The 22,684-nt window shown below is 33.1% G+C and overlaps 1 protein-coding gene across 3 annotated transcripts; it reads right to left on the bottom strand.

Annotated features, from left to right (window-relative positions):
- Positions 1-6,566: 6,566 nt before the first annotated feature.
- LOC122314998 (disease resistance protein RPV1-like) lies at positions 6,567-13,028 on the bottom strand. 3 transcript variants are annotated; one of them, XM_043130665.1, is made up of 9 exons: positions 12,345-13,026; positions 10,700-11,789; positions 10,281-10,589; positions 9,374-10,195; positions 8,525-9,236; positions 8,299-8,372; positions 7,832-7,912; positions 7,573-7,739; positions 6,567-6,905 (listed from the first exon to the last, which is right to left on the bottom strand). In XM_043130665.1, exons 1-5 carry the CDS (start codon positions 12,848-12,850, stop codon positions 8,673-8,675), a joined length of 3,291 nt encoding a protein of 1,096 aa, XP_042986599.1. In that variant the 5' UTR covers positions 12,851-13,026; the 3' UTR covers positions 6,567-6,905; positions 7,573-7,739; positions 7,832-7,912; positions 8,299-8,372; positions 8,525-8,672. The 3 variants fall into 3 exon arrangements, with proteins under 3 accessions (XP_042986599.1, XP_042986600.1, XP_042986601.1); XM_043130666.1 differs by having other exon boundaries at positions 9,374-10,192; XM_043130667.1 differs by lacking the exons at positions 6,567-6,905; positions 7,573-7,739; positions 7,832-7,912; positions 8,299-8,372 and having other exon boundaries at positions 9,094-9,236; positions 9,374-9,491; positions 9,586-10,195; positions 12,345-13,028.
- Positions 13,029-22,684: the final 9,656 nt, after the last annotated feature.

Genomic DNA, 22,684 nt, shown 5'->3' with positions numbered 1-22,684 from the left:
GCTTCCAGTTCGAGCATTGTTAACACCTATTGAAGGACCAACCTAAGCGAATTTGGCGCACCACAAAAGAGGATCCAAAGCGAAAGAAGACAATATCCCCGTCCCCAACCCCAACTCGATGTTCTACCACTACGGATGATTCAATTTTTTATCTTGAGGTAGATAATGTGATAAGGAATGAAGTTATCGAATTGGACCGACCAATGGGAAGGAAAGCTGAGAAAGGAAAACGAAAGGCCCAAGGTAGGCAAACAGAAGAAAATTTTCAATTCAGGAAGATGAAGTATACTCTTTTCTGAAGTCACGCGCTCAAGAGAAAGAGTTTTATCGCCTTAAGACCTAGAAAATGGAGTATGTCAAGGAGAAAGAGGAAAAAAATTACGTCTTGAGAATAAAAGACTGAGGTTGAAGGCCGAGAAGATGAAAATTGATCGGAAAAAAAGTTAAATAAAATCCATTAAGAGGATGAAAGACTAAGGTTGGAGGTGCAGAAAGTAGAGCTTGTGAAGAATGAAGCAGATCAGCGCATTATGATGATGGACGTCAGTGTCATGCCAGAAATACAGCGGTTATATTTCCAGTAACTACAGAGGGAAATTATGGCGAGACGCAAAAGTAGTCTAGATTTGGATTGATTTTTATTTTTGTAAAAATTTTATTTATTTGTTTATTATATTTTGGACAATGATATATGAGTATATAGATTAACTAAACTTTTGTATTTCAATACTTTGTGATGTAAATTGATATTTTTTAGCAAGGAAATTGCCTATATGAATTTCAAAAACAATTACAAATTACCTCTAATATAGTGACTATTAACATAAAGGAAATATGAAATAAAATTTTATTACCATTAATATAGTCACTACTAATATGAAGGAAATACGAATGCAGCGGAGAAAAAAAAAACATAGTCACTACTAATATGAAAGAAATACAAATGCAGCGGAAATTAACTCAAACATAGTCACTATTAACATGAAGGAAAGAAATACAAATGCAGAGGAGATTAACTCAAACATAGTCACTATTAACATCAAGGAAATACCTTACTAATGCGACATGTCTAATGTTGGGAATATAATAGCCATTGATATTCAATTAAATCTGCTTGGCGCTGATGATGTGCCGAGCTATCTCTAATATAGTGATGACGCTGGATGAAGTTCATAAGCTCAGTTGTATGATTGTGCGAGAGTTCTGGGAGTTCATCATCAAGTTGATCATACTCAATGTTTAGACTCTCACTATCATCACACTCGTCTTCAATGATCATATTATGTAGAATAACACATGCTTTCATTATATTTGTTAGTTCCTTCACTTTGAACATTCAGAAAGGTTCATAAATGATAGCAAATCGTTGTTGAAGTACTCTGAATGCATGCTCGACATCTTTTCTTGCGGATTCTTATGCTTTCACAAAAATTTTCTTTTTATTCCCTCTTGGTGATGGAATCGTCTTCACAAAAATTTACCACTTAGGATAAATACCATCAGCAAGGTAATACCTCATAGTGTAGTCATTGCTCTTGATTGTATAATTGACTGGAGGAGCACTCCATTTGGCAAGTTCTGTGAAAATAAAAGATCTCTCTAAGACATTAATATTGTTATGTGAACTAGGCATACTAAAAAATGCATGTCACATCCAGAGATCATGTGAAGTAACTGCTTCTAAAATAATAGTTGGTTCACGGATGTGGCCGGAGTACATACCTTTCCAAGCTGCGGGATAATTTTTCCACTTCCAATGCATGTAGTCAATGCTTCACAGCATTCCTAAGAATCCCCGTTGTTCAACAATAGCAAGCAATTGGGCAATATCATTAAAATTTGGAGACCGCAGATATCCATCTGAAAAAACACTTACTATTATCTCAGAGAATTTCTTGAGGCTCTCCATTGCGGTGCTTTCACCAATACGTATGTATTCATCCATAAAATCTCCAATAACCTCATACGCCAGCATTCTAAATATTGCGGTTATATTTTACATAGAAGATAAACCGAGTCTTTTGGCATTATCTCTTCTTTAGACAAAGTACGGTTCGTAAGACTCTACCTCATTTAGAATACAGAGAAATAGGGGACGGCTCATCCGAAATCTCTTTCGAAATAGATTTGAGATATATACTGAATTTTTTGCAAAACAATCACGAAATAGGCACTCGTGCCCCTGAATATGATCACGTCCAATAAACTTACGACGTTGACGATTGCCATGATGCGTCGATGACTGTCTATCGGCCTCGTCATTAAGAACAACATCGATATCATCTTCAGAAGATACGTATGTCAGCAATTTGCGAAAGAAAGTACGAGCTATTTGAACAAGGGAGTAGGAGATCAGGAGAGATGAAGGAATTTCGGTTCTATAAATCAAATGAGACTTGAATTTATAAGAATATAAATGCTAGCAATATGCATATTTATAGAGGAAAAAGTTACCATTACATATATGACAAAAAATGTTACCGTTTGAGAGAAGACAAAAAAAGTTACCGTTTGATAAAAGATAAAAAATGTTACCGTTAGATAAATGACAAAAAATATTACCATTACAAAAATAACAAAATTTTTTATTATCAACACGTGACTAGGTATTACGATTAGAGAAACTGATAAAGAGTACTAAATAAAAAAAATTGGCCATCACATTAGGAAATGCACATATTAAAAAAAATTACTATTTTTATAATACGAATTTCGGTTATAAAAATAATACTATATTGGATAGTCAAGATTGTATAAATATTTAGTAGAAAGTGAAATTTGAAAAGAAGATAATAAGACAAAAAATTTAATAGTTAAAATTGTAAATGGAAGAGAGAAAAAAAAGTAATAAAAAAAGAATAGAGAAATATTAGTTAATAGAATAAAGATGGAGATGGAGAATGAGATGTAGGAGATTTTTAGAAAATGAATAAAATTTAGGGATAAATTTAAAGGAATGTGATTTTGAGATAAATTATAAGAAATTTTATGGGGATCCAGATAGGATGCTCTCAGACCCCCACTTTTCTATTATGTCTTTGTAACGCCCTGATAAAGCTTTCCACCAGTTTTTAAAACTCTAAATTATTTCGATAAATTCAATGTCGTCCATTTTTCTTCATCTAATTTTTTTTTTCGATACTATAACTTGTTTGGTGATATGTTTGATGGGTAAGATTTATTTATCTGAGTTTTGTTTGTTTTTATTATTATTATTATTATTTTGGAACTTTAAATACTCTTGCAAGAAGTTGGAGGAATTTGAAGAAAAGGATGGGAAGGAAGAAGTTGGTGAAGAAGCTGCACTTGAAGCGATAATCTCATGGAATTCCATTAATAGGAGTTCATTAGCGAGGAAATTATTTATGAATTCCATTGGGTCAAATGGGTTTGTCATGCTTTTCTCTTCCTTTTTTATTTCAGTAATGGAGAATGATTGCAATGATGTCTAAAAGCTAATGGAAAGTTTTACGAAGACTCTACTTTAAAGAGGTCTCAGAGAGAGAGAGAGAGAGAGAGAGAGAGAGAGAGTTGCAGGTAATGGGGGTTGGGGGTTGGAGAGGAGAGAGACAAGGGAGAAGAGATCTAAAAAAATATTAAAATAAGAAAAATTCTATTCATAAGTCTCATACACCACACACTATTATTTTTTGTTATTTTTTTTTAATTTTTTTCCTCATCAAATATATGGTATATGAATAATAAGTAGAAGAATTCAATTATTTTAAGAAGAATAAAACTATAAAAAAATAAAAAATTGTGTGATGTGTAATGTATAAGACTTATGAATAGAAAGACTCTTAAAATAAAATGAAGTAATCATGTAAATAACAAATTTATTTATAACATATTTAGTAATAAATATTTAGTAAAAGAAAAAATTTTAAAAAAATAACAAAAATAATGGTGGGTGATGTAAGAGGCTTATAAATAAAATTTTTTATCATGTAAATTTTGATTTGCTACACGTCTTACGTGGTGAACTTTTATTAACTGCTGTTAAATGGAGTTTTCACCCTATTGGGAGCATTTCTCTAATTTTATTTTTATTAAAAAAAAAAGTTATTGCATCCACCTCTCCGAGTGGAAATGTAATAATATCAAATTGAAATTAATTTTAATGTAATGGCTCAATTATTACGGCGGAGCTACTTTGTCACCTATATCTACCCGCTGCAAGTTACTGCTAGGCCAAAATGAGATTTTTATCTTTTTTAATTTTTTTATCATTTTAAAATATTTTAAAAATATATAATTATATTAATAGTCACTTCCTTAATTATTAAATAGAGAACAAAAAATTAAAATGAGGTGTCAAAATAAAGTGTCAAAGTATCATTATTCCAATTATTAAGATCTCATAATTATTTTTAAAATAATTGTTAATATATCACCAAAAGTTTCACTACAATCCTTGGATAATGATTTTGATTTTGGAAATCTAGTAATCAACCATCAATAAAAGAGTCAAACTAATTCGTTTTTCTTTTCTATTCTAATTTCATTTTCTTGGGTGGACAAGAGATGAATACAAGGAAAATCCATTTGATTCTTCTCATAGAGTTTATTTTAGAATTTAAACTGGGATACACACGTGCGCGCACACATACATATATGTATATATACACATGTATATATTTTTATATATACGTGTGTATATGTATGTATTTACATACGATTATGAATTGATTTTTGTTGACGGTGGCCAACCGCTATCCAAAAACATGAGGTATAATTTAATTTAAAATATAAATTTTAAATTTTACAAATCAAATTTTAACATTTTAAATATAGTAAATGATTGCTCTACACACTTAAAAAAAAAATAACTCATATAGGGGTTCGGCTTACCTCCAGTTTATCATTAACAGGAAATCTCCTATTCTAATAACTCAATATTGACATGTATATTCTTTTTCAACAAACGATGGAGATTCAAATTCAGTTTTAAATTTTATTTTTCAAGCATAGGCGCATAGGCTCCCTTAAGAAATATATACATGTTTATATAAATATATATATATATATATATATATTTATATAATCCATTACAAATTCATGGGTTTTAAAACTCCATTTTTCAAGCACCTGCCATAACTTTTGTTTTGACAAACAACTTGAACAAAATATCTATGGCAATTACAAATAAATCGCAAAAATCCTACTAGCAAGATTACTGCAAAGAAGGAATATATGTGTGTACATGTAACTCACTATTTTATGAGCATAATTGTAAAAATATTGATATTTTAAGAATTTGACATGATATTTCCAGTTATTAAAATTATATACTAACACAAATTTTCATTTTAAATATAAAGCTATGAATTTGTACACGTTATCATTATTTTTAAAGGAGATATTAAAATATAAATTCTTTTGATAGTGCTTCGAGTTTGTACTACTGTCTCAAATTTCTAAGAATAGTAGATAGTATTGTAATCAAATCGAGTTCGAGTTGAGTCGTGCCTAGCCAAACTTGGCTCGATTATTAAAAAATCAAATTCAAGCTCAACTTGAACTCAAATAAAGCTTTTTTAAATGTTCAAGTTCAACTTGAATAAGATATTTTCATGTTCAAACTCAACTAGAGACCGATTAAAAATTAAGTGGAGCTAGCATTAGACTTGACTAGTTTGTCATTTAAAAAAAAAAATAGAGTTCAATAAATAAAAAATAAAGAAAAATAAAATAATATATTAGAATATTTTACTCACAATTGTACAGTTAGATAAACATTTTTTTATTGCAGTAACAATATTTTACAAAATAGAATTAAATGTCGAGAAGATGACTATTTGGCTGATCTTATACAACTCTAATCAATTATACTTATATAAAATCACAATATTTTTATAATATTTTATAATTATGCTCTTAAAATAATGAGTTATATATACACATGTATATATTCCTTAAGTGAGCCGATATATGCTAAAAATTAAAATTTAAAACTGAGTTTGAATCTCTACCGTTTGTGAAAAAAAATATGTGTCAATATTGAATTATTAGAACAGAAGATGTCCTGTTAATGATAAACTAGAAGTAAGCCGAACCCCTCATGTAGATATAAAAAAATCCAAGTTTCAATTTGAGGTGACAGCTTTTCATGGAAGAAAATAGTCGCTTTGCACTTTTACCTAAATTGGAAAATACTATTTAACCCTTTCAATGTTATCGTTCACAGTTAACACTCAAGTATTTTAATTTTTTTATTTTTACTTAATAGTTAAAGAAATTATTATCAGTGAAGTGGTATATTTTTTTAATAGTTAAAAATGTTAAAAAATATTTGAAAAATAGAAAAAAAACAAAAACAAAAGTTCCAAACACACTCGGGGGCACGTCTAAATGACCGGGCGGCCCCCTGGCTTTGTCCATCTAAATTATGGGCGATACTGATACATTGATATCCAAATGACCCGAGTACCAAGCAAAATCCTCGAAACTAATTATGAACATGTGAAACCGAAATACAAGAACGACAACCCATAGAAAAAAAAAAAAAAAAAAAAAAAAAAAATTTAAAAAAATCACATAAAGGGGCAGCCAATCGCAGCCAGAAATGGTGACAAATGCAAAACAATACCTTCCTTCTACAACCATCTCCTCCTCCTCATCCTAAATGTATATAATTATTTGTCTGCCATAGATACATACATTACAGCATGCGCACTAAGCCAAAGGTGGGATGTGCTTTCCAGCACGAAAGCACAATCAGCTATTCATACAACCACGACATTGATACATATGAAAGGTATTATACACGACAACCATTTCACACATGATATCAAACCTCTGTTCCATCACTCCCTGCCCATTGAAGAATGTCTTGGAGCACCAATCGGTGGCGTTGGCTTTGGGAAGTTAAAGCCTCCAATGTTGGGGGTTTCCACATAGGGGCTCTAGCGCGTCCAATTGTTCCAAAAGGAAAAAAGGGGGAGAAAATAGCATAAGATAAGAGGAAACAAAAGAGAAGATGAATAAGGGTCTTCATCCTAGGCATATGTAAATTGGCACACCATTTAGGCCAATGCTACTGTCTGTATCTTAAGTGTGCATGATCAGTCGCGATCTTCCAAATTCACCCCTATGCTTGTCTTAGACTCCATGAGACCATGGAGTAAATTTTTTACCATAAGTAGATCATCAATTGTCCGTGCTCTTTTTGTTTTTTCACTTTTCTTTTGTCTTTTTTCCTTGATAGTCTCATCATGAAACCAAAACCTACAGCTACCTAATAAAGTAACAAAATTCTATCCAAGGAGGATCCTTCCAACTTGGTGGGAGCTATGCTAGATTTTGTAGTCTTTTACAACTTTCCTGAACTTCCATCCTCTTGATTTTGTATAAAAAAACCAGTCCAATTTGTGACCAACTTTTCGTTCATTTCTTTCTTGAGGGTCACACAAGAAAACATCTACCGATATTAGAGAGTTGAAAAGCTAATTCTCGAAATTTGATGAAAAAATCTAGACAATTAATACAACTCAATCACGTTTGGGATTAAACATGTAACATGTTGAATTGATTAAAAAACCTCATGAACTTACTAGAGAGAAAGAAAGGTACCTCTCGTACCTCAGTGATGTACTAGAAGTAGCATCATTGCTCGATTCACTTCCATTCATTTTCCTTGATTCACTTCCATTCAATTTGCTTGATTCACTTCCATTCAGCTTATGTACTCCACCATTTAGAATCATTTCAGTATCATTTCCGTTGGCTGATTTAACCCTCTATATGTATAGCATAGTATCTGTTAGCCATCTATGGTGAGAATTTTGATATTAACCACACGAATTTGTGTAAAAGGCACCCAAAAATATACCTGGAAGAATTTACCAAGAGTTTTCAACCCCTTCGCTCGTGCATGGAGCTCCTCTTTCTTGGCATTGTTGTCTTGAAGAACCTAAGTACAATGTATAGATTACACAACAAATTTTGACCAAGTTTCTACTTCAGTTTTCTACTACTGGAAATAAAAAGAGTAAAAAAACAACCATCTGACAAACACGCGAAAGAGTGGCCTCAATATCAGCTACGTTAAGCTTCCACAGGGAATCAATCATCAGTTTTTTAAATATGGCGTATGTGGTTTGTCTGTATTTTAAATTCGACATCCACTTTGATGTGTATATGTTGTCAGCATATAAATACGACAAATGAACGCCACCTATTTAGTATTTCATTCACTTGTCCTCTGATGCTGCGGTCACATTTTCTCATGGCATCGTTAAGGAACTCAACATCATATCAAAATTCAAAACTTTACGAAGAAGAACAGGACATACTTACATTTATTGAAAGGAGAAAACCCCATTGTAAAACTCCATGAACTTGTATATATTGCTTAGGTTACTTCATGTTGGCTATAAATCACGAACCAAAAAATAAATTATTATAGGACACAGAGAATATTAGTAAGTATTTGTTCTTGTGCTTGTGGCTCTGATTGGGACCTATCAAATAGAGAGCTACTATTTACAGATTTGAGATGAAGAGCATAGAGAGGATGACTTACCAGAAACTTGAGAAACATAGAGCCCCAGAAACAAGAAAAGCTTGGGCAGTCCTAGGAATTGAGGGAAGCCTCAATTTCATCTGAATTGCCTCAACTAATCTGGAAGCTGTGATCTGTGAATGGATCAATTGATTAAACAACATTAAATTTAAATTTCCTTGACAAGGTCAATGATATTGAGGGGCTCCACGCCACGGCTACCCGTTTCCATGAATTCCAATTCGAAACCAAGGGGACCAATGCTATTGTAGAACGTTTGTGAAGCATCATGCGAACATATAAGACGCACCCCACACTCTTTCACCTCAATCTCGCCACTCCAACCACGATTAACATTTTGTGTTGTAATCGAAGTTTTAATGTAGCTCCATCCATCCAAATTATTCCATCGTTCTGAAAACCACTGTGCTGATATGTACACCCAAAACCCAATCGCCCCAACAAAAGAGACTTGAGGGGCTCGAATGGAAACGGATCTTTTTACAGGATCTTCATCGGTTTCAAAATTAAACATAAACCAGATGTAGGGACCAAACTCAGACTCAAAAATCCTATAATACGAATTCTCTGTCTGGTCATGGACTTCATAAAGAATGAACAAAGCACATCCCTTCCACTTACTATTGTGCAACTCAAGTTTTACAGAGAAACCGGGACTTCTATTGTCAAACCACTTTGGGATTCCATGTACCAACGACCAGCCATATAGAATCTGCAAAGTAAAAACAAAAAGAGTTTAATTGCAGTATGTTAAATAGCCACTTCCAAGAAAACTGTTCACACAACGGGGATTGTGTGTGTGTGTGTGTGTGTGTTGAAAACTTGAAAGTTAGGGAGAGAGAGACTCACATCATAGTCATACATCAATGGATTGTCTAAAGCCCGCAAAGAAATTCCTAGACCATGCAATATACTGTCGCCCTCACCTTTATATTCAGCATAAATGCCATGTGAATAGTATTTTGTACTGCAATATGATAAAAAAGAGACACAGATGGGATCTGAGCTTTTTTTTGACGGGTATAGATGTAACCGCGAATCTCTTGATTTAGGTGGCAAACCTTTGCATCCACTAAGGTGTAATTCTTTGATGTTCTTTGGACGTAGACTGGGGGATGGCAATTGTGTTATAGCAGTTTTCTCCAATCCAAGCGATTCCAGACATTCCATGCTACTCAAGTCTGGAAATTTCTCTAGTCTTCGGCAGTTGCGTAAATCCAGTTTTGTAAGAGATGACAAACTATATATAACACTGGGGAAAATCGAAAGGTTTTTGCAGCCATCTAAAAACAATCCTTCAGAAATGCCGGATAAATTCTTAAATGATAACGGCAATTCTTTTATGGCAGTATAACCCAAAGTAACTTCCTTCAAAGATGTCATATCTCCCACAATATCTGGAAACTTCTCAAGTCTTGAACAATAATAAAGAGAAATTTTTTCAAGAGATTTTAAATTGATTTTGTCTGGAAGGCTTTTAAGACTTCCGCAGGAATTTAAATCCAGCAATTTAAGCCGTTTGAGAACTCCAATGGATGGGTGGACCTTAGACAAACTTCTACACCATGAAAAGTTTAGTGTCTCAAGATTTGGGCTTCCGCTGAAATCTGGTGTCTCGATCAGGCTTTTGGACCAACTCAGGTCAATGCGTTTCAAGCTTCCTAAACTCTGCTATGGACCAAAATATAGTTGTTAATAGTTAAGAAACTTCTTTGAAAAAATAAAAGAACAAAAGAAGAAGAAGAGACAATCTTACCTTAGATCCCTTCCATAATTGTTTAACTTGGCTATCACGCATGCAGAGATCAATCAGATCATCGGATTGGAAATTGCTCGGAAAGGATTTCAAAGGATACCGAACTAATTCTATGACTCGCAACTCGTTGGATGACAAGGATTTTAAAGGATCTCCATTCCATTCAATTGCTGATGAGTTGCCATAAAAGCAGTGATGGTCAATCTTAAAAATCCTCAACTTTGTCATCTTTGAGAGGGCTTCGGCTCTCAATTTTTCACTTTTTTGAAAAGGTAAGTTTAGGACTATGCCTTCAACTGGTTCGTTTCCCTACAAGAACAATAAATTAGTTGTTGTGGTGGAAATATTAGACAAACACTTGAAGAATGTGTATGGCAAAATCATACTTCTTTATGTTCATATCTACACTAGTCACTTACGTTTTTACTCTTTAATACACGAAGGATGTCCTCATAACACCACAATCTAGTACGTCGACCGGGATCTTCGGGACACTCACGACGAACTATTTCCCGACCTATTTTTCGTAGCAAATCATGCATCAACAACTTCCCATATGAGATGGTTATGAGGGACTTGTCCATGAGAACATCAAGGTTGATGCCTGGATAGTAACCGAAACTTTCTAATACATCCATTAATTTAGTATCAAGCTTCTCTCCTTCAAAGAAACATGCGATATCCAAGAATAACTTTTTCTGCAAATACTCCAGTCCATCAAAACCTATCTGAAGTACATCCAAAATTTCCTTACTAGGATTTTCTTGTAATTGATCCCAAGCACTTTTCCATGCACTTTGTGTTCTACCAAACAAGAAGGAACCCAAAACTTTAAGAGCTAAAGGAAGGCCTTGAGCATAATTCACGAAGTACTTGGACATATCCACATAGTTTTCTGTAGGATGGGGTTTCTTGAAAGCTGACAAACTAAAGAGTTGCAAAGCTTCATCATCATTCAACTCCTTAACCTTATAGATACCACTCACATGTCTTTTCAATAAATGACCATCTTTGCTTGTTATAATGATTCTACTTCCTATACCAAACCAATCGTGACTCCCTGCTAATCCTTCTAGTTGTTTTTCACTATCCACGTCATCAAGGATAACAAAAACCTTTCTTCTATGTAGTCTTTTCCTTATCACATTGATTCCATCACCATTGTCCCATACATTTATTTCTTCTCCCGTGATCATAGAAAGAAGTTGTTTTTGTAAGTAAACTAGACCACCATTTTTAGTTTCTTCTCTACCACAAGTAATAAAGCTCCTAGCTTTAAATTGACAGGAAACTCTTTCATAAATGACTCTTGCCAGAGTAGTCTTGCCGATTCCACTCATCCCATGAATTCCTATAAAGCGAACATCATCCAACCCTATACCAAGTAAGTTCATCATTTCCTTGACACTAGAGTCTATTCCAACAAGTTTCTTGTAATCACTTGATAATCTACAATTCAATCCAATAAATATCTTCCCGGTGATTTCTTGGATAAGTGGTGATTCGTAGCTGTAGAAAAGATTGGACAATTAATTTTGATGCAAGAGTACATGTGATAGTCATAATGAAGAAACAAAACTTTAAATAATGCGCCCTGTTTGGCATGATTCAGCAGAGAAATGGAGACTTCTTTAGTTCATACTAAGGTTTAATTTGTATAGTTAATCAAATAAGGTACTCCTAACTGAAACTATGCGGTTTCTTGTAGCAATAAAGGGTCAATAATTTGAGAATGATAGAGGCTAAAAAGATTTGTCATGTCAGTCAATTGCGGATGGTTCCAAAGTGCCAATAGCATTTTTAATTCATCAGTTCTTCATTGCTTGACTATAAGATGCAAAGTCTTTTTGTCATCTCTATTGAATTAGTGATCATTAATCGTATCAAATCTTAGCACTGAAAGGTTGGGATAGATCAATTAAATAAAATGAGATGATGATGTGGCTCAATAGAATACAAAAAAGATGTTTAAGAAATTATATAAATTTTACTATTTAGTATTTTCCCAAGGTTTCCAAGTTATCTTTGATATTCTTAGTGAAATAATGAAAGAATATATGTTACCTATCATGCAAGTGCCATCCGGAGATCTTCCCCAGTGCTGTCAAAGCATCTCTCCATGTTTGCATCTTCTCCTTGTCAACCTTTAGGCTTTCTTCATGCATAGAAAAAGCTTTTTCAAAAGTTCCCGTTTGATTTCGTACGTCGGAGGGATTCACATGGTAGAATATGGGATAAACCGTCAACCTCTTTTCTCCCATGCATTTGACGATCTCGGCAAGTTCCATCAAGCACCATTTGGAAAAGGCGAAGTTTCTTGACATGACGACAATTGCGTACAAAGATTCTTGTATTGCTTTCAAGAGTTCTTCAGAAATATTTTCTCCTCGTTGAAGTTTTTCATCATCTCTAAAGGCGATAATGCCTTTCCGTGTCAAATCGGCGTACAGATGGTCCGTAAAACCCATGCGGGTGTCTTTGCCGTAGAAACTGAGGAAAACCTCGTTTTCCCACCCATGCTCTGACGGCGAGGAAGAGGAGGAGGCTGTTTGAGTGCTCGTGGACGCCATTGGAGTCTCACAAGCTTAAACTTTTAAGGCAAAACTAATTTTCAGACTAATTAAGAAAACGGGGAAGAAGATTGCAGTAATTAAATTACTCTGGATTTCGGTTCTGTGAAACGGTCAACGAGAGGCCAACTTGCAGAGTAGGTGGGAAAATCACCATAAACGCGTACTTCAAGAGTATTATAATGGGAGTGGCTCCATTTCAAGAGTATTATATTTGCTACACAACTTCCTAATATTCTTAATATCTCATCTTTTTTTAATTTTTTAATATTTTTTTAATATTATTTTTGAATTTATTCTTTTTAAATTAATTTAATTATTTTATTTATTATTTATATATTAAATATTTGATAAAAAATAAAATAATAAAAATTAAAAAAAGAGTGAGGTGTTGAAATGTCGAAAAGTTATGAAGATTTTTTCATTCGGATATTCCCGTGAGTAGCACCGATCTCCTTACCTTTAGCATATTTCTTTTTTTTTTTTTAAAAAAAAATTAACATAAACGCGTACTTCAAGAGTGTTATAATGTGAGTGGCTCCATTTCAAGTAGGGATATATACGATGGGTTTGCGTTGGTTTTGGCGCGAAATCGAGACACTACTCATTTCTTCCATATCTTTATTAAATCGGCTGAAATTGAGAGTTTAGGAAGAGAAAATTGATCATATCGATCTCGGCATGGTAGTCAGTCTACCATCGACGTCTTTTGTGAAGGAGGAGAAATTGAAAAAGAGTGATGAAGACGCGTGCCATCCTCTATCATGGATGAAGAAAGCGGTTGCAGAAAGGAAGTATGGAAGAATATGGCACGGGGAAGAAGAAGAGGGGTGGGGAGATTATAAACTCATTTTGAAAGGGTGTCGTTCTATTATATTTTTTTTTTAAGTACTTAACGTAGTTGTTTCACTAATTTAGTGAAACAACGCCGTTTTGTATACATATATTTCAAAAAAAAGAAGACTGGATCGGTCGGTTCAACGATTTCTCAGGGTTCAAACAAGCGCCAAACCACTAAAGTCGATTTTCCTTCAATTCCTCTCGCTCGCAGACTGGTTCTTTGCCGGTTCCAGCTAGTTCCGTACTCTGGCCGTCGGTCTGATCGGTTCATGGCCGGTTTGGTCGGTTCCTATACACCCCTAATTTCAAGAGTATATTTTTAAAAGAATCTTGACTTAAGCTAGTATATTTTAAAAAAAAAAATTAATGTTTTTTTTTACATTTTTTAATAGATTTAAATATTTTAAAAGATAAATATATATATATATATATTAATACATTAAAAATCACACTCTTAATCATTAAATAAATAAAAAAAAATTATGAATGATCAAATGGAGCGTTCAGATTAGAGCAGCCACATTGGAGCGACAAAGTGTGTTTTCCTTTCTTATAATTTTTTTTTTTTTGAAAATATAAATCTTATAAATATAACATAATTATTCCCTACTCAAAATTTTTACCAAAAAGAAAAAAAGAAACAAAACAAAATTGGTGACCATATGAGCACGGCCATGGCTCCTGTGATTAGGGGTTTAACCAATCCGATTTGGTTTGGTTTTAAACAAAATTTAAAATTAAATTAAACCGGTTTTATATTTTTTCAAATCGATTGTGCACTAATTACTCTCTTAAATTAGTACTCCGATTTTACAGGTTTTCAGTCCAGTTTTTTCATTTTAATATATTATATTATTATATATTAATATATATAATATAGTATATTATAATATATAATACTATAATAATAATATATTATAGTATATTATAAGGAAAAATATAGTTGCAAGCACAATTATGCACTAATCTGTGCACCAATGTGATGTGATTGGTCAAAAAGTAGATTTATTAAAAACAATATTAATTTAAATTTTAAGTATGAATAAATTAATATTGGTACGCAGATTAGTGCGCAACTGTGCTTGTATATAGCAAAACTCATATTATAATATATAGTGATATAGTATTAGTATAACTATTAATATGCATTATATAATATTAGCATAACTATTGATACAATAAAATATAATAATAAAAGATTTTAAATTTTAATATTATATTAATTAGTAATTTATCATATCATACAAAACTCTTTTATATATAATTATATATTATATATATAAATTATATACAATATAAAAAATTAAAATATATATATGAATTGATTCGGTCCGGTCCAGTCGAGTTTTAGAAAAAGAAAAATCAAAACTGAACTGATTTTGAACAGTTTTAAGAAAAATAAAACGTATACTAGACCAAATCAAATTTAGTACCGAACCTAATCCACCAATTCGGTTCAGTCTGGCTCAATCTGATTTATCAGTTCATTCATTTTTTTTACACTCCTACCTCCGATCAACAAGAGAGCTTTCTTTCTTTGGCTTGGATAATTGAGAGACGCTGGGGTCGGGTGTGATACCCGTTTTTACCCTTGATAAGTGAGATACCACTACGTATGAGTTTTAGCGAAGTGATTTATATATAGACCTTCATGTATTTGATCACTTTTTTTCAATTCTCGTTTATTTACTCCCCCAACGTTTCCTCTCTCTCTAAAATAAAGCTCTCTCCCACCCCCACTTTTCTATTATGTCTTTGTAACATCCTCGTAAAGCTTTCCACCAGTTTCAAAACTCTAAACTCTTTCGATAAATTCAATGTTCTCCATTTTTCTTCATCTATTTTTTTTTATCGATGCTATAATTTGTTTGGTGATATGTTTGATGGGTAACATGTATTTATCTGAGTTTTGTTTGTTTATTTTATTTTATTTTATTTTGGAGTTAATCTAAGTACTCTTGCAAGAAGTTGGTGGAATTTGAAAAAGAGGATGAGGAGGAAAAAGTCGGTGAAGAAGCTACACTTGAAGCGATAATCTCATGGGATTCCATTAATGGAACTTCATTAACGAGGAAGTTATTTATGAATTCCATTGGGTCAAATGGGCTTGTCACGCTTTTCTCTTCCTCTTTGATTTCAGTAATGAAGAATGATTGCAATGATATCCAAAAGCTAATAGAAAGTTTTACGAAGACTCAATTTAAAGAAGTCAGAGAGAGAGAGAGAGAGAATGGGAGTTGCAGGCGATGGGGGGTGGGGGGAGGGAGACGAGAAAGGAGATAAAAAAAATATTAAAATAAGAAAAATTCTATTTATAGGACTGATATACCATACACTACTCTTTTTTATTTTTTATTTTTATTTTTTCTCTTATCAAATGTGTGGTATATAGATAATAAGTAGAAAATTTCAATTATTTTAAGAAAATAAAACTAAAAAACATGTATTGTGTATTGTATGAGGCTTATAAATAGCAAAGCTTATTTTTAAATTTTTTTTAATTTTTTGTAGTTTTATTCTTCTTAAAATAATTAAAATTTTCTATTCATCATCTATATACTACTTATTTAGTAAGATAAAAAAAATTAAAAAATAAAATAAAAAGAATAATATGTAATATAAAAGACTTATGAATAGAATTTTTCGTCATGTAAATTTTAATTTGCTACACGTCTTACACGGTGGACTTTTATTAACTGCCGTTAAAATGAAGGTTTCACCCTGTAGGGAATATTTCTCTAATTTTATTTTTATAAAAAAATTTATTGCATCCGCCTCGAAATGTAATAATATCAAACTGAAATTAATTTTAATATAATGGCTCAATTATTAGAATGGTGCTACTCTGTCACCCATATCTGCCCGCTGCAAGTTATTGCTAGTCCAAAATGAGTTTTTTATTTTTATTTTTTTATCATTTTAAAATATTTTTAAAACATATAAATTTACTAATAGCCATTTCCTTAACTATTAAGTAAATAAAAAAAATTAAAATACATTAAAATGAGGTGTCAAAATAAAGTGTCAAAGTAGCATTATTCCAATTATTAAGATCTCATGATTATTTTTAAAATAATTGTTAATATATCACCCATGTAGAAAAGTTTCACTACAATGCTTGGATAATGATTTTGATTTTTTTTTTTTTTTTTTGGAAATCTAGTAATCAACCATCAATAAAGGAGTCAAACTAATTTGTTTTTCTTTTCTATTCTAATTTCATTTTCTTGGGCGGACAAGAGATGAATATAAGGAAAACCCATCTAATTCTCATCAGAGTTTATTTTGGAATTTAAACTGGGATACATATACATGGAGCATTCTTCAGCCCAAATGGCATGACGTTTCACTCATAGTGACCGAATGGAGTAGTGAAAGCAGTCTTGTACAAGTCTGACTCCCTAATTTGAATCTGCTAAAATCCAGACTTAAGGTCAAACTTAGAGAAAACAACTGCATCACTTAACCTATGAACCAAGTCATTCTTGTTAGGGATCCAGGTCCGAATGAAAATGTTTTAGCTGAAACAAAAAAGATCATAGAATAAAACAATTTTGTCAACTAGACCCTCCATACAATAAGTCAACAACTCGACCGTATAGAGGATAAAGTTGAAAAACCTGCTTCAACAAGTTTAAAGATGGTGGACAAACCTTTGATTATTTTGCCAGAAGACAGGTCAAAGATCCATTTTGGAGAGACCAGTATTATGGCTAAACTTGATCAAATGCTTGCTGAAATTAAGCAAGAAAAACCCTCTGTTTCAACTATAGACAGAAACAGCCCAGGGGTTAGTTTCGATGATTCTTTTTCTGTACGTACTTGGAATGATTCTGGTGATGATGTTTCTTTGTCTGATAATTCCTTAGTTCAGAAAATTGATTTACTTGAAAAAGAATCGCAGGGTCTTCAAGTTGAAAAACCCGAACTTGCTAGGATATATTCGAGAGACATTAAACCAATAGATCTCACAAAAAACTGGTATTCTAGACCCACTCCTCCTGATTTATAGTACGAAGAAAGAGGTTTTCAATCTCAATTCTCCGTATCTGCTGACCAAATGTATGAATGGAATATTGATGGATTCTCTGAGCAAGAAATCCTCAATACTCTGAATCGTATGTCTATGGTTGTTGTTGCCTATTACAACAATAAACTCAGCCAGACTGATATTGTTGATATCCTGACCAGCAGATTTTCAGGGATGCTTCGTGCTTGGTGGGATAAACATCTGACTGCTGAAGCAATGGAAGCCATTCATTCAGGTTTACCCGTTATAGATACTGAAGGGAACCGAATGGAAGGAACCCAAGGGTCTCCTGATGGTGTCAATACCCTGATTTATACCATAGTTAAACATTTTGTTGGAACCCCTTCCAACATCACAAATAGAATTTCTGATTATTTAAATAATTTGCGATGCAATAAAATTTCTGATTATCGTTGGTATAAAGATGTTTTTATGTCTCGTGTTATGCTTAGAGATGATTCCCAAAATCCTTACTAGAAAGAGAAATTCATTGATGGATTGCCTCATTTGTTCGCCATTAAGGTAAATGACTCACTTACTGATATCTCGGGTTATCTGAATTATGATAATTATACTTATGGTGACATTATAAATATTATTCAGAAACTTGGTATTAGTATGTGCAATGATCAAAGGATGATTGCTCAACAGATGAAGGATAGAAAGAAAGCCAAATATGAGATGGGAAACTTTTGCGAACAATTTGGTCTTCCTCCTATTGCTCCATTCGTGCAGCATAAAAAGAGTTCTAAAAGGTTTTCAAAACCTCGCAGGAACTATAACATATCCCATGAGGAGTTTTACAAAAAACTTGTTTCAAAACCAGTTTCAAGAAAGAAATCATTTCAAAAAAAGGTTTCAAAACCCTCTGCAAAGTGAACATGTTTTAATTGTGGCCAACCTGGACACTATGCAAATAAGTGTACAAAGAAGCCACAAGGTTTTAATAAAAAGCTTAATGAGTTGAATATCAATTCCGTTGATCAAGAAGATCTGTTTCGTTTACTCGAACATAGATCTCCTATATCTTCGGATGAGGATGAATTTAGTTCTAGTGGCTCAGATTACCACTCAGACTCTGATCATTCTAACTCACCAACTATTAAGCTGGGTTGCAATGATTCTTGTTGTATTTCTAAAGTCAAAACAATCAATATTTTAGACGGTAGAAGAGAACATGAACTTGTTTTGAGTAAAGAGCAGGAACATGAAAATATGTTCCTCTATATTATCTCACATATTCAAGACCTTGAATTTAAAGAGAAATATCTCAAGAAGCTTAAAGAGACGATGCCTCGTAAAGAGCCATCGTCCTCTAAGGGCAAGATTTCTTTTGAAGAAACTTTGGGACGCTTTCATAAACAAAAACTCAAAGATATTTCATTAAAAGATTTGCAGTATGAAGTGTCTCTTGTTAAAAAAGAGATCACTGAACTCAGAAAAGAGATCAAAACTCTCAAATCTGAGAATGCTTCTTTTAAACAAGATTTAACATGTTTAAAGTTGGATTAAGAATTTGATCATGATAGTCTTTCTGGTGAAGAATCAAACCAGTCAGACCATACTGAACCTTCTAGTCTAACTAAGGATATTTGTTTGATTCACCGTTCTATTCCACAGAAATAGTTTTGTTTGGTAGAGATTATTGTTAATCATGAATACAAATTCTCTGCTATTGCTTTGATAAATTCAGGAGTGGATCTTAACTGTATCCAAGAAGGCCTAGTTCCTATCTCCTATTTCAAAAGGTCCGAAGAGAATTTATTTTCGGCAAACGGATCTAAGATGAAGATTCGTTATGAGTTGAACACAGCTCATGTCTGCCAGGACAATGTTTGTTTTAAAATTCCCTATGTCCTTGTTAAGAATTTGACCCATGATGTTATTCTCGGCATGTTTTTTCTTATCATAATTTATCCATTCCTTTCTGAAGCTAATGGGATCACTACTGACCCCTTTGGACAGAAAGTTAAGTTTAATTTTGCTTCTAAGTTTGAACGCAATATTGCTAGAAGATCTGTGCTTTTTGCTTTCTACAAAAAGAAAACATTTAGATTTTCTTAAACAAGAAATCAAGTTCAAACGTGTTTCTAATAATTTGCATGATTCCTTGCTTAGATCAAAAATTGAAGATTTTCAAAAAACTTTAATTTATGAAGTCTGCGGAACTTCCTAATGCTTTCTGGCATAGGAAGAAACATGTTATTTCTTTACCTTATGTTAAAGATTTCTCTGAAAACTTAATTCCAACCAAAGCAAGACCTATTTAAATGAATAGAAAAATTTTGGAGTTTTGTAAAAATGAGATTCAGGATCTTCTTACTAAGAATATCATCAGGCATAGTAAGTCACCCTGGTCGTGTACTGCTTTTTATGTTCAGAAAAATGCTGAGATTAAGCGAGATACACCCCATTTAGTCATTAATTACAAACCTTTGAACAATTTGTTAAGAGTGGATTCGGTATCCCATCCCTAACAAGAATGACTTGGTTCATAGGTTAAGTGATGCAGTTATTTTCTTCAAATTTGAACTTAAGTCCGGATTTTGGCAGATCCAAATTAGGGAGTCAGACAGGTACAAGACTGCTTTCACTACTCTATTCGGTCACTATGAGTTGAACGTCATGCCATTTGGACTGAAGAACGCTCCTAGTGAATTTCAAAATATTATGAATAATATCTTCCTATCATTCACTGATTTCACCATTGTCTACATAGATGATGTTCTTGTATTCTCCAAATCTATTGATGAGCACTGAAAACATTTTTAAACGTTTCTTGAAATCGTCAAAAGAAATGGACTTGTTGTTTCTGCAAAAAAAAATAAATTATTTCAAACTAAGATCAGATTCCTTGGTTATGACATCTTTGAAGGCAAAATCAGGCCCATTCAATGAGCTATTGAATTTGTTGACAAATTTCCTGATGTCATCCTTGACAAAAATCAGCTTCAAAGATTTCTTGATTATTTGAATTATATTTCAGATTTCTACAAGGATATGAGAAAACAATGTCGCCCTCTTTTTGCGAGATTGCGTTCTAATCCTTCTCCATGGACTGATGTTCACACCAATGTTGTCAAACAAATCAAGACACATGTCAAAACTCTTCCGTGTCTTGAAATTCCTACTTCAAACAGTTTCAAGATTGTCGAAACTGACGCCTCAGACACAGGCTATGGCGGCATCTTGAAACAAGTTGTTTCACCGAATTCCTCTGAACAGATTGTTCGCTTCCACTCCGAAACTTGGAACCATGCACAGCATAACTATAGTACTATTGAGAAAGATATTCTATCTGTAGTACTATGTATTTCTAAATTTCAAAGTGATTTACTCAATCAACATTTTCTTTTACTCATTGATTGCAAAACTGCTAAAACTATTTTAGAACAAGATGTTAAAAACATTGCATCAAAACAGATTTTTGCACAATGGCAAGCTATTTTAAGGCCCCGCTTGGTTACACAGATGAGATGAGATGAGATGAGATGTTTTAAATAGTAATAAATAAAATATTGTTATAATATAATTTTTGAATATTAATTTTGTTTTGGGATTTAAAAAAGTTAGATTGTTTATTATATTTTATATTGAGATTTGAAAAATGTGTAATGATGAGTTGAGATGAGATGAGATGAGATTTTTGGTTTTGGCTAAACAAACAAGGCCTAAATGTTTTTTATTATGATATTGAATTCATCAAAGGTTCAGATAACTCAATTCCTGATTTCCTTACCCATGAATTCGTGCTGAAAACATAAGTAAGAAGAAGAAACTAGTTCTACCCGTTACTTCACCACCTCCTGCACCTGTTTTCCCAATGCTTATGCCTTCGGCATCTACATCGACCTTGGCTTCCTCCCCACTGGAGATAGCCAACAGATTTACCAGTCTAGGACAAGTTCCTAGACCTATTCCCCCAGTTCATTTGCTTCCACCCTAGCCATGCCATACGATCCGTACGTGAACCCCTTGGCTACGACACCACCCAGATTTCCCTCTACCAACAAGGCAGAATATTTCAAGAAAGCCTGATTCCAAAATCTGTTTTACATTGAGAAATCGGTAAAGACATATCCTTTCCAGATTGCTTCAGGTTACTTTCCCCGAAGTTTTCATTGGATCCCCGATGATCTAACTAAAAACATCTCTTTTTAACTTGGAATCTTGGTCAACACCGGTTCCATTTCCATTAAACCTATTTATTGCAAAGTTGATCCCTCAAAGATTATCTTTCACAATTGCTTCATTATTTCTGTTATGACGGAAGAAGAATGGAAAACCCACCCTTCTACCTTCAAAACAATTAAGGATTCTAATACTCAGTATAATTATTATGATTATATTGAGGCCTGGTTAAAGTTTCCTTTATTTCAAACTCCCAATATGCAGCACTCTTGGTTCTTCAATTTTAACAAGAAGTGCAAACATATTTTTCCTTTGTGGTTTCAGAAATGATGGCATTTCTTTGGCCCCATTACTGATTTATTTCCTAATAGTCTTCAGAAGGCTATCAAGCATTATACTTTTTCCCGCCCTTGCTCCATTTTTCTGCCAAATACAAGACCCCCTGGATCTGTAAATGGCAGTATGCAAAAAATGAAGATATTGTGGTTCGACAATATTTTGTCAAATGGTGGGATAAATTTCCCCACACAAATGACATTATTTCAAGAATTTTAACTGATTTTCCTATTGTTGTTCCTAACCTTAAAGATAAACAAGAATTTCCTTCCCCCACCCTAAGTCAAGCCTTGATTGCATATCCAACCATCCCAGGTTCAGGTGATCAAGCTTCATGTTCAGAATCAAAGAGTTCTTCATCAAAACCAAAGAAAAAGTCATCTTCAGCCAAGAAGAAGGATTCTACAGGTTCTCACGATTCAGCCTCTTCTTCAAAACAAAAGTCCCCATTTGACAGATTGAAGAAGAAAGATTTGCTTGAACTTTGAAGAAATCTA

The sequence above is a fragment of the Carya illinoinensis genome, chromosome 7 (genome assembly GCF_018687715.1).
Source record: "Carya illinoinensis cultivar Pawnee chromosome 7, C.illinoinensisPawnee_v1, whole genome shotgun sequence".
NCBI lineage: Eukaryota > Viridiplantae > Streptophyta > Magnoliopsida > Fagales > Juglandaceae > Carya > Carya illinoinensis.
The sequence above is the reverse complement of the archived record's forward strand: the minus strand, read 5'-3'. Positions and strand labels throughout refer to the sequence as shown.

Coding starts and splice junctions, on each gene's coding strand:
- LOC122314998 (XM_043130665.1), bottom strand. CDS start 12,850: ATGGCGTCCACGAGCACTCAAACAGCCTCCTCCTCTTCCTCGCCGTCA. Junction 11,790..12,344: donor GGATGGCACTTGCATGATAG/GTAACATATATT, acceptor TCTTTTCTACAG/CTACGAATCACCACTTATCC. Junction 10,590..10,699: donor GTGTATTAAAGAGTAAAAAC/GTAAGTGACTAG, acceptor TTGTTCTTGTAG/GGAAACGAACCAGTTGAAGG.